The sequence below is a fragment of the Stegodyphus dumicola genome, chromosome 11, assembly GCF_044657685.1.
Source record: "Stegodyphus dumicola isolate Sdum_Otavi_A_Nest chromosome 11, ASM4465768v1".
Lineage (NCBI taxonomy): Eukaryota > Metazoa > Arthropoda > Arachnida > Araneae > Eresidae > Stegodyphus > Stegodyphus dumicola.
Window position 1 is genome coordinate 69,636,667 of NC_140778.1, and position 13,105 is coordinate 69,649,771.

General features: G+C 31.2%; 1 protein-coding gene across 2 annotated transcripts in view; it reads right to left on the reverse strand.

The window, feature by feature from the left end:
• Positions 1–3,881, reverse strand: part of LOC118195571 (cation-independent mannose-6-phosphate receptor-like) — a 109,142-nt gene extending 105,261 nt beyond the window's left edge. For both annotated transcript variants that reach the window (XM_035366902.2, XM_035366903.2), the window contains exon 1: positions 3,608–3,881. In XM_035366902.2, coding sequence (XP_035222793.2) covers positions 3,608–3,720 — 113 coding nt within the window. In that variant the 5' untranslated portion in view covers positions 3,721–3,881. The remainder of the gene's footprint in view (positions 1–3,607) is intronic.
• Between the last annotated feature and the right edge of the window lie 9,224 nt (positions 3,882–13,105).

Below are 13,105 nucleotides of genomic sequence, written 5' to 3' on the forward strand. Positions count from 1 at the left end.
AGACATGTTTCTTTTCTTTTTATCTACTGAACACTTCTTCCAACAATCTAGTAGCCGAATTACACTTATGCTAGAAATTTTATCAAACAAAACTGCTTAATCATGACAAATATTCACTGCAAAATTGGGAAAAAGTGCACAATACCATACTCCTTACGCGTTTTTCAAAATAACACATACACATAAACCATGTACACGGCGACTTATTTTTACTTAAAAAAAAAATCCCAGAATTGCACAAAAATGGCATTGCGCACACTCTTCACTATATCCATGTACACTGCTTTTTTCTCATAAATTAGAAAAATTTTACGAAAATGCATGACAATTTTCTCAATCTTTAAACCCGGTAAAAAGAACATATATGAAATTACCTGATCACAAAAAAGTATTTACCCTTTACAAATATGAACATTTCCACATATAAAATAAATAAAATATCCAAAAACTTTTACCTCTAAATCATCTATTACATTATACACGTCACCAACGAATTCATACCGCAAGCATTACAAATACTTAATATCAAATATTTAAATTATTTCCATGCACGTTTATTTCAACTTAAACGTATACCAAATTCCTACAAACATAAAATTCACAAAATAACTATCATTTCATTAAAATATAATTAAATTCAAAAACACTACTTAAAATATAAATGAGCACATACCTTAAATGAATAAAAATTACCTTACAATCCTAATTACTTTAAACTAAATCATTGCTAATAACAATTTTCCCAATAATACAAAATTCCTTTCCACCTTACATTTAGAATAATGCATAAAAATAATAATCCTCAAATAATTAAAAATACTAACTTACCTAATCTTCTTCAGAATCTTGATTACGTGTCCGATAAACTTTTCTTGAGTTACGGCCATGGGATCCAAAAATTCACGAACACTGTTTCACACAACACAGAATAAACCAAATACAAAATTTCTAGATTTGTTCCCGATTTCCCCCCTTTTCCGATTCAAGAACCGTAATTTGTCCATTAATATCACATGACATATCCCATGATCTCTCATTTCCCTCACACAAAAAAATGCGTAATCGGAACTGAGTACTGCTCACATTATTACCAAAGTCCCAGGTAGTAACCTTTATCGCCTCCAAAATGTCGCCAAACTACCAGTTACCGTATTGTAAAGATCAACCAAAATTATTTATTACTTTTATCATGAATTAAATGCATTTTTATTTGAATCAATCATATTAAAAAGTAAAAAAAAATAATATTAAGAACTGCATCTATTACCTTAAAATAATTTAGTTTATTAATTAATAACATACAGATTACATATGAAAGAATAATATCTTATGTATCTCCAAATGACAAAAGATTCAAACAGAAAGAGAAACAATGCTAAACTGTGTTTCGACACTAGTAGATTATAGAAATGCAAAATCATGTTCTGAGATTAATAGCAAAGTTAAAGACTGAAAACAAAATTATAAATAAATGAAAGTTTATTTTAAGTTTGAAAATGAGCATACAAAGACAGGCTGTGAGAAAAAAAAACAAGAAAGAAACATTTTTTTCATGTTCAATGCAGTGTCATCTGCATTAGCTATTTAGTGAAAAAAATTCAATTCATTAAAATAAATGGAACATATGAGAACAATTACAGTTCACTAAAAATCTCAGTAAAACTGAAAAATAACTCATTACTGAATATATACTAAAATCATCCACTTTTTAAATTTGCCAGCAAAATATGAACAATTACAAAACAGCAGCATTACATGAGAAATTTCTAAGAAAAAATAAAGATTATTTTTAACCATAACTGAAAAAAAATGTATAACACATTTCTTCTCCAAAATGAATATTTGCAGTCATTTCATAGTGTTTAATTTCTAAAGTAATTTTACTCTACATGTTGCATAACTTATCAATAAATAGTGTGATATTTTAATTCAATTAAGTCAGCTATCAGACGTTAAAGAAATGCTGCTAGTAATATACTGACTAATAATATGTATCCAATGTTACTGTGCTGAATGGATGGATGCACACTGACTGATTAGGTACTATTTTGCCATTCAATTCAAACAATGATAGAGATGGAAAAAGAACACTAGAATTTGTATCTCTTTGGAGATACAGGATTGTATGAAGAGAATCATAGGGCCCCCAAGCTTTTGCACTGCTCTTGAAAGTCCATATTTATGAATTTTAATAAATGATCTTGCAAGAATATAAATAAAAAAAAAAATAAAAAAAAACTCTCCAGAATCTTTTAAAAATATCTTTATACAACTGGAAAATGGATAAAACTGCATTATATGATGAAAACTGGGTGGATAATTTTTAGTAAATATAATTGCTTACTTAATGTATAATGTATTACTTAGTGGTGTGGCTTATTAGCTAATTCATTATTTCTACAACCGAAAAGGTTGTTTACGTAAACTGTATTCAGATGCAGAACACACACAAAAAAAAAAATCAGTCATTTAAAAATTGTACATGCTTACATAAAAATTTCTCACACTTCAAAAATATGCAGCTCTATATTTTACGGATCACGAATAAAGTAACTATAATTACAAACGAAAATTCGCACATAGTTTACAGAACCGAAATTATACCATATAATGAGATTACTACCACAGAAATCTCCATAACTGCCTTCTAATGATAGTCCTTATCAGAAGTTGAGTGGTAAAGCTGTGAAATATCAATTCATTTTGAATTCTGCTTGCATTATCTGATTCATAGTAGTATGCTTATAGCTTTCCACATACGCAGCACAGTTTCCTTAAAGAAATCCTTCATGAAAGCTAGCTTCCCCTTAAATCGACTGCCGATTTATTTTGCCATAATAAATATGCAACAAAGTAACTACAGAACCTGACAACTATTAGTAATCAGACAATACAATCTCTTGTTGTTTAGTTTTTTTTAAATAACTTTGTTCTGTCAGTCATATAAATAAATGGCTTAAAAGACATATATATATAGTTTAAATTTGTTTTGGAACTGCATAGCGAAAAAACAATAAACAGCTCTTAAAAAATGATTTTTAGAAGTACGTATTTTGCAAGCAGAATTTTATGGATCCCTCAAAAACACAGGGATCGTGTTATCAGCTAATGCGCAGAATTTCTATAGAATGCTGAAATAAGTGTCAGCTAAAAATAAAATTTAGCTTCAATCACTGCTAATATCAGTCTGATATAGTTACAAAAAAAGTATTTCTCGACTAAATTTTGGCGCTTAAGACGTCCACAAACAGCTTCTAAAAATACTTTACGCACATTCGAACTGTATGTTAAATTACTTCGAATTTCTTACGTTCGAGAAAGGTCAGATATTTGATCTCGTATTTTAGCCAGTCCGTGAATATCAAATGTTATAACTGCTAATTAACATCAAATATAAAATTTGTACATTTTTATTATGAATAATGAATTTTTATTATATTGAAAACAAGAAACGAAATCTCGTACGCCGGTTGAATTCGTTATTATATTTAACATCTTATGAACAACAAATGCTTTTATTTATCTGTGCTAAACTTTGTGAAACATAAAAGTAGATAACAATACTTCAATTCTATTCAATACTTTAAATCACACTGATTACACTTACCAATCTAAAGCCGACAGATCGTATTTACCATCCTGGAAAACACAACTAGGCCACACATCATGAATGAGACAAAGTGTTAATATCACAATAAAAAAGTTCGGACTGAAAGACATATTATATGAATATACGAATTAATAATACTGTTAACTTTAAAACTAGATTACTTTACAGAGTTATCACTCTACAGAACGAAACATTTGAAGGCACATATAATGAGAACATTACTCATTCGAGTTACAATATTGCGTTTACGTTTCAAGAATCACCATCACGTGCGTCTATCGCGCGGTTGTCATGATTACGTCACAGAGAACAAAAACAACAAAACGGAGAAAAAATGCAACTGTCAAGTAGCAGTTTCGTTTAGAAGACACTCGACGGTCTCAAGGTGATATCATAAAAGAATATTTATGATTCTATAACATTATTCGTCTGCAGAACAAAAGGCTTATGGAATTTCATCCAAACAAATTATTTATCTTAAATGCAAATATAGTTTGTTGCAAAAATTTTTGGCATTACTTTTCTTTCTCCAAAACAACTGTTGTATCGTGCTTTTAAGAATATTTTTAAATGATTTTCCTAAAATTTATAATAGCGATTAGATTAAGATTAAAGGATAACACAAGAAATTGTAAACTGGGTTTCAGTTGCATTGAATGCTCGTCCTAAAGAATAATATTTTTTATTTTAATCTTGTACATCTGGGAATAGAACAATAAATAACGGAATCATTTCCTATCTTTCTTTAGCTATTGCTCCGAGTATCTGGTAACTTTTACCCTCAATTGAAGGTCTGGAACACATATTTTTATGAAGAAGCTATAAGTGTCAGAAATGAACAAGATATTTATATCAGCCAAACTATGTTTATTATTCAATTAGTTTCTGCCTTAAATAGTGAGTAAACTAACTGTTTTATTCGGTATCAGTTAAGCTTCAGGAAAAAATGGAATATATTTCTTTAGCTTTTATCCTGTCTCGGCAAAATACATCCGCTTTAGCAGTTCCCCCCATTCCGAAGGCAGGAGAAAAATAATGATAATTTATTTATGTGTCTAATTTGAATTTATAGACATAATACTCTGAAAAGAAATCGCTAGTGTATGAGTCATTCTGCAAATATAATATGCATGTGGCGAAAATCTAGTTCCAATATTCACAATATCCAGTGCTTAAATTGCACCGGAGCCCGGCTCCGGTACTTCTCAATTTTTAAGATAAATTACAATTCTAGCCGGAGCCCTATATAAGAGGAGCTCCGGTACTTCTTTTTATAAAACTGGACCACAATTTAAAGGGAAAAAAATTTAGAATTCCTATCGTTTTAGTTTAACAATAAGCAGACCTTGCAATACTCTATTTCCCTAGAAATACGAACTCATGAGAACATGAGACGTTCAAATAAAAGTCCCCTCACTCACATGCGGAAACCTTTCCCTTTAAGAAGGGCAATAAATTTGGAGGAGTTTGTGGCAATAAATTTGGGGGAGTTTGTTTAGGAACGCGTAAATTTCTCGCCAGTGCCATTGTATCGAGTATATTGTTATCGATGCTTGCAGTTAGTTACCCTCACAGGAAGGAAAATTTGTGTTCTTAAATGTCCGTTAAGTGACAGCGAGTACAATAACAGTGTTTACTCAGATAAACTGCTCAAGCACGTCCTATACATCGTCTTCGGATAGTATTCACTAATGGGGGGAAGCGTAACCAGCAATTTTACAGTCATCCTTTACATTCTTCCTTAGGAGTCAGATTCAGGACTCATTTTACCCCTGACACACATCCGCTTGATGGCTATAATTATATAAGCAGAGAGCCGCGGTCAAAGAGAACGTTCTTTCTCACCAAGATTCCCCTCATTTTTTTGTTCCTACCCATTCATACCCTCATTCTGTTTCGCCCTAGAATTTTCATCAGCTATACTTTAAGTATATTTAATTTTTGTGATGATAAAAGAACTCCCCCCCTACAATCAGAGCCTAAATTGGGCCGGAGCCCACCGGATCTCGGCTCCGGTGCTTCTTAGTTTTTGTAATAAATCATAATTCTAGCCGGAACGCACCGGAGCCCTGAATAAGAAGGCTTGTGGCACATCTTTTATGTAACTGAATAACAATTTCAGAAGAAATTTTATCTCGAAAATTTTATTTTAACAATAAAATTATATTAAAAATCGCTTAATAAACTTCAATTTATCTCTTTACATTTTATTTAATTTTAATTCTTTAATTATTTCAATAAATAACTAATTATCTAATAATTAGCAATTAAATTATAATTAATTAATTATATAATAATTATCGATTAAATAACAATTTATAACATTAATTGAATAAGTTTTAATTAATTTGATAATAATTAACTATTTAATATAAAAATTATTAATGAGTTTAATAGTCATTTTATTTATTTATTTACTCTTGTTCCTCTTTGCTGACGGGCTTCCATAGGGCTCCGGCACCTCTAATCTTACAAATTAAGCCCTGACAATATCCCTAATCTGAATCCATCTTCCGCTACAGCAATCCAGGCTATGATTCTATGAAGTTTAGCTAGCAAGCTATGATTCTATTTCCACTTTGGAATAGCTTTGTAGTATGGATTCTATGATCATCCATACTACAAAGCTATTCCAAAGTGGAAATGATTGTGAAATGTCTTTAATTTAGCCGAAAAATATATGTTCCTTTTCTAAAGAAATTTTAATGCTTTATAATGGGCCTAAGAAAATTATCACTTGGTTTCGTTTGAAGATCTTTTTCTATTTCATCTGTCTTTTCCCACTATTCTTGTTTCAAAAATCTAAGATGATTATTTGAAATTTCTGGGCTAGGTGTTAATCTAACTTGAGAACAGAGAATATGGTAGAATGCGTATGCATAGGTCTTGTATCATTTGTAGCAATTGTATGTTAAAAACTCAGCAATGAAATACAAATATGCTTAAATGCGAAAACTAAACAGGAAAAGGAGCTTATGAAACGAATGCCCCCCCCCCTTAAATTTTTATTGAAAAAGTGACAGCATACGTGTCAGTCATTTGATAGGAACAGATTCTGTTCGGCATATTTGGCGAAACTGCAAATTCCAATAAGTTCAACTTTATTCCTTCTTTCTCTGAGAAATGTAATAATATACCCAAATATCCCCAGCGGTCAGTTATGAAAATTTTAACAAAGGGTTGGCCTGTTATCTTAACCAAAAATCAAATTATTTAAATCATAATTAAATATTGTACTTTTTACAAAACAAAAAATACAATTAATTGTCCATGAAAAAATATTTTGAAATTTAAAAAAAAAAAAAAAAAAAGGGAACAGAAATTATACAAAACACGACCAAATTTAATTATAACAGAAACTAGCACAAATTGTTTTCTTTATTCACGTCACTTTCTGGGAACTTCTGTCAGGTTCTAAGCCAACACATTATTTTTCAAAGTAGTTTCTTCGTAAGGTTTAGAATTAGATTCTCTTAAAGAGTTCCTATTTAAGAAAGATAAGACTGTTATTAAATCTAAAATGTGTTGTACAATAAAAGAAGGTAATGAAAATTAAAGACTAGAACTTCAGCCGATAGTTCTGATGTTAAAAATTTGATACCCAGTAATAAATATGTTGAAAACATGAGACATTTTCCAACATTTAGGCCTAAATGCCTTTGGTCGAGCTTAAATGAAACTCGAAGAGACGCTAATTTTCAAGAAGAGGAAGAATCAAGAGGTTCAAGAAAAAAAACTTTTAGTAAAAGAAAGTAAATATGATTATGCCTTGTGGCACAATTTTTTCTTTGAATAAATAAATGAGCAAACAGAAAGTATGAGGAACTGAAAAAGACAAAAAAATTCTCGCCAAAGCCTCCCCTACAATAAACCACTGATTTCATTCCTAAACACAAAAATGGAAAGCAGTTGTGATGGATAGTATCCAACAGGAAATTGTCAACAGCTAATTTTAACATCGCTGGAAATGAATAAGGAGTTTCTGTTCACCTTAATTTAGTTTCTATAATCCATTACGATTATAAGGTACTTTTCTGTTAAAAGCACAAGAAGCGTTTTGTATGCCATTATTGGTATTTTCCATCTCATTTCCATATGCATTTGTGGTGTTCGAAGAAGCATGTTCGACGTGTTTTTGAGAGGTCCTGAATTCGAATCCTGGTGATCTCATTGCAGATTTCTTCAGTTTCATGATTTCGAAAAATTCTAAAAGACTCTACACCATATTGGCGCATTTTGGCTTATTTCGTTCAAGCCTTTCGATTTGATTTCAGACTTTCCCAGGACATGTTAACGCATGCGCCCTCTTGGCACTTGCCGGGGACCTCCACGAGCATAGAAGCCCATGCTAACCTGGGTATGTTAATTGACTTGAAATTGGTTTGCCCAAGGGCCCGTAATACTGTTAAGACGACACTGGACGTCTCCATAAACAGTTTGGTTTTACGTTTCGGAAGTTTTCTTCCTTTCTATTAAAATTCTGTTTGTAAATTTTCCTTCTTGTTTTATGATGGTTTCATTCCTGAAATTACGTTTAAAAAAGGAAAGAAAAAGGGAGAAATCTGAAATAAAAGCAAATACAGGAAAATGGTAGTTATAATGTATTGTAACCTAAATGATCTAATGACGCAAAACTAAAATAAAAAATAACAGCAATTAATAACACTGCTTTAAAAGTATCATATAGGATTAAACAGGGCTTATAAAATTAAAAATGGCAGAGAATAGCAGAGAACTTTTTAATGCATGCAGTTCCCGTGTATTCAATTAACTAATTGTCTAAATCAGTGGTTCTCAATCTTTCGTGCCCCATGCAGCCCTTTCACCATTGGTAGGTAATTATTCTTCCTCATTTTCTTTAAAAAACTCGAAAACTACATATATATTTAAATTTAGATTATTTTCTATTGTGTTTCATAAGTTACACAAGAAAAAATGTAGAAGAATATTGAGGAATATCAAACCTTGAATGAATGCATTTTTTATTTATAAATTAAAACTAATTATTTAACTGGTAAAAAACGGATGACCGCATTGTTTCTCGAAACCATAAATTTCCCCCCGCCCAGCGGGGAATTCCCTCTGCTTGAGGAATCTTGGTCTCTGGCTTTTGGCGTTTATTACGCCATTTTATATTACATCGAAAGCTCTGAACAAAGTAAATATGGCCCAGTATCCGGATCAGTGAAGTGATATGAATCATTTGCTGTGAAATATTTGTATTAAGCATCTTTTATATCGGAATACTCAAAGTGACACCAACAGTCAGAAAATATAACCGTTCCATTCGGGACATTCTCATCTATTGTGGACAAATCCAAATTGTGAATCTATTGTAATAAAAGAACGACAATTATTAAATGGAAACCGTCGTTACATAAGCGATGGTTATGAAGCCAGTCATCACCAGGAAAGAAACTAAACCAAGCAAATGCTGTCTAGTACGGAGGAAGAATGCAAAACGAAACAAAAAAAAAAAAAAAAAAAAAAATGCGCCTAGTGTTGTGACTTTAATAGAAAAGGACCATAGTCCTGGTGTTATACATTGTCATTATGAATGTTTCTACTAAATTAAATCTTTATACCGATGAATCTGCTGTAGAAGATGGATCCACGTTTAATTCTTTAATTCTTTCAAATAACGAAGATTATATTAAATTTAAATACACCACCACTTTTGCAAAGTGCAACAAAAGCCCAATTGTATTCTTTAGACATCACAAAAAGTCCAGTTATATCCTTTAGACATGCATTTCTTTAATAGAATATTTCTTATACTATTTATTTATCAGACTTGAGTAGCTTTGTCCTGATTTCGAGTGCTTTGCCGAAAGTAATTAATCAATGCTTTTATTGCCTGCTTCTTTTCAAAAATGAAGTCTGGTTTATATTCAGAACCATCCACATATTTCACATCAAATTGCACATTTCAATTTTATGATACGTCCTCTCTGTCTTCTGATGATCTACGCACAAAGCCGGATTAAGACTTTTACGCAGAATTCTCACGATGGTTTACCCTTCCTTTTTATCATATTCATAAAGCGTAGATGTTATTAACTCTCCACACCTATGAAACAGGATTTCAGACGTAGCTAATCAAGGAAGATAAATTACACATACATAAATGTGCAACTCGGATATCAGTAAGTGATTGCTTAGCTGTGATCAGTTGGTTCTTATACCAGGTTAGCATAAATTTGAAAAGCTGGAACATTTATGCAAAATTCTTATACCAGTTTCTGTGATGTGGCAAGGACTGGTTGCCTAGCAACGAAATTCGGCTTATGCCACTTATAACCATAAAGCCTTCGTATTAATGCTTCTTTAGAGGCCCAAAGCACTTAAATATTTTGCTGCCCCTTACCCATTCCTTCATTATCGGTCTTGATTTAGCTGCACCATATATTTCAGGTAAAACAGCCAATGGGAAATTTTTATGGTTCCTCCTTTACTAAGCATTGCTTGTTTTATTTAATGGTTAATCCAGCTCCAATTAATGTAGTAATAATGATTACAGCCTAGATTTAGAGTGAAAACTTTAAATGACCAAACTATAAGATTTGCTGTATGTTTCGCATTTTTTTTAATAATAATTAATAGGCATTTCAAAAATCAATGACGTAGATTTTATAAACCTTTTAATTCTCTTTTTCCTTCTAAATCGCTTTTTTTCAATAACTAGCCAGTTGTGGAGCAAGCTGCCTAAAATAATTATTATAAAAAGGAAAGAAAAAATATAGAATGATTTTAATGAATCCGCTAAAGTAATTTCATGTTAAAGCTAGAAGTTAATAATAATTGAAATGAATCCGCTTTAATTGCTTTGGAATTAGTTTAACTTGCTAATTATTAACAGAATAAATTGGAAAGGAAAATTTTAAATCTTAACGCTTTGCTAAAAAACACTCTGCAGTGAGGAAGATAAATTCAAATTTGAACAATGGCTACACATTTGTTTTAAATCATTGAGTTTGTTAATTGAATTCGAAAGCACTCTGCAAAACGCAACTACATTGCGTTTTGCAGAGTGGCAACTCACTTCTTTTATGTCGCTGAGTTTTCTGATTAAATTTGAAACATATATATATCTAACGCTTTATGGAATGGTAACCAAAGATTTTATATCATTGAGTTCTTAATAAAAATTTCCTTAAACTCGCACAAAATTAAGAAATAAATAATAAACAAATTCGTAATTTAAAATTAGGCCTTTGAATTGTTCAGCCGTCACATCTTCACTGCATGGAAGATGCATAACATACGATTCCTGCATGATGGTCCGGGGCTGTAATTTCGAACACCTTCTTTGATGACAATTGTTGTCTGTTTTTGTTCTTATTTCTTGGTTTCTGCTGTACTAAGCATAATAAACATGTTTTCTCACCCTGTTCGTGTCCTTCCTTTTTTGCGTTTTGTGTCGTCACTACTGCGCCAGGAAAGCGTTTCCGACCATACACTGCTATGTCCATCGTCCCATCGTCCAGGTGTACTCTATCTCTCCTGAAAGTTTGTCACCGCTGTATATGGACACATCTGCTGTTTGTCTCCGCTATACATGTGTTTGTCACCGCTGTACATGGTTATACACCCTGTATATAAATGTAAGATAAAAATGAAGTTAAACTAACTTAATTTGGCAAAGGCTTTTTTAATTCCTAATTTTAGTTTTGCTTCGTCCCCTTTCTGTCTTTGAATCTAAAGCTCGTCACCTGAAAATTAAATCCGTTTATGTAGTCGTTCCTGCAATGCGATGAAATCTCGGCCACCTAGATCAAATAAATTTTTATTATAAACTAGCAGCTTCGCTGCCAGCCTTCGTCTGGCTTTTAAATATACCGAAAAAATGGCTGAAGAGTTTTGTTCATTAATCCAAACATTAAATTTAAAAAGTGCGTAGAATTTTACTCTGCAGAACAACTTCATAAAAGAAAGTTATTAAGTATAACAAAATTACAATGAAATAATCTATATCCCTTAATACGAATATTAATTATCCTATTAAATAAATTAACCAACTTCCCTTTGCAAAATCTTAAGAACTCAAATGGTATAAAGGAAGTTAAGAACTTTGTTTCCTAAAAAAAAAAATCACTCAAAACATTTCAATATCTTAAAAACAGTGAAATGAGCAATAAATAACATAAAAGAATACAAAAAACCAAAAATTCTGAAAAGCAAAGTATAATTAATGATATTTTATCTTATATTTTCAAGAGGAAAAAATGACAATGAAATAAGCTATATCCTTTAATACAAATATTAATTATCTTAATAAAAAAATTAACCAACTTACCGTTGAAGAAAAAAAAATCATGCAAAGCTTTTCAATATCTTACAAACAGTGAAATAAGCAAAAAAAATAACATGAAAGCAACTCAAAAAACATAAAATTCCGCGCAGAATTTTACTCTGCAGAACAACTTTATCAAAAAAAAAAAAAAAAAATGTATTATATAGTATATGTAAAAATTTGATGTGTACACCACATGACTTCCTTGTACGGAATATTAAATTATACGCATTTTTTCTTGCATTTCATTTAAACTTATTAGATTGAATTAAACCTACTTCGCCGACAGCGCATAAACCACAATAGAATAAATGCACTCTTGAAAATTCACCATAGCGACACTCTGGCGCTAGGTTTACTTAACAGTATTATATTACGTTCATATTATAACTCAGAATGCACAAAATTTATATCATTTAAAGAATTATCTAATCGTTGCCATATGTTCTATTCAAATATTATAATAAAGCCAGAACTATGTATAAAAGAAATTAAGCAAACAAAACAAAAAAGAAACAGTTTTTCACAGACGATTGAGTATTTCTCCTTCAATTAATTCAGTTCTCAATTCGCGAGAAGGCAAAAATACATAAAAACTCAAAATATCTGTATTAAAAATTACGAAGTTAATCTTAAACGCTAATTTCCTCGAAAAAATTCCAGAAAGGATTAAGCATGATTTAAGTAATAAATGAAGGCGTTATCTTTGTTGTTGCGAAGCTAAGTTTCTCTAAATTGGCAACAAATCCGCTGTCCTGCTGTTTCAAATGTAAACAAGAGCAATGGCAGCCATCAAAAACATTATTAGGCTTAGCGGCACTTAAACAATTTTAAAATTGTTGATAATTCTAAAAATATTGCATACAGATTTACTAAAGGCATAAAAACCTTAACCGGAAGATAAAAATAACATAATTCAATCATTTTTAAAGCAAAAAATGCACAATTTACAAACATATAAGAGTAAAGAAACTGAGATCACTGAGCGGGGTAGCAGAGTGGATATATATATAAATATATTTATATATGTTTGGTGCGGCCGATTGCAACCAAAATACGAGGTGCATATCTACATGTTATAGCAGTCCTATGTACAAAATTTCAACGTCCTGAGGCTACTGGTTTTTGAGTTATGCGAGATATGTACGTACGCACTTACGTACGTACATATCGCCACGAAAAATTCTCTTCAGAATTCATTT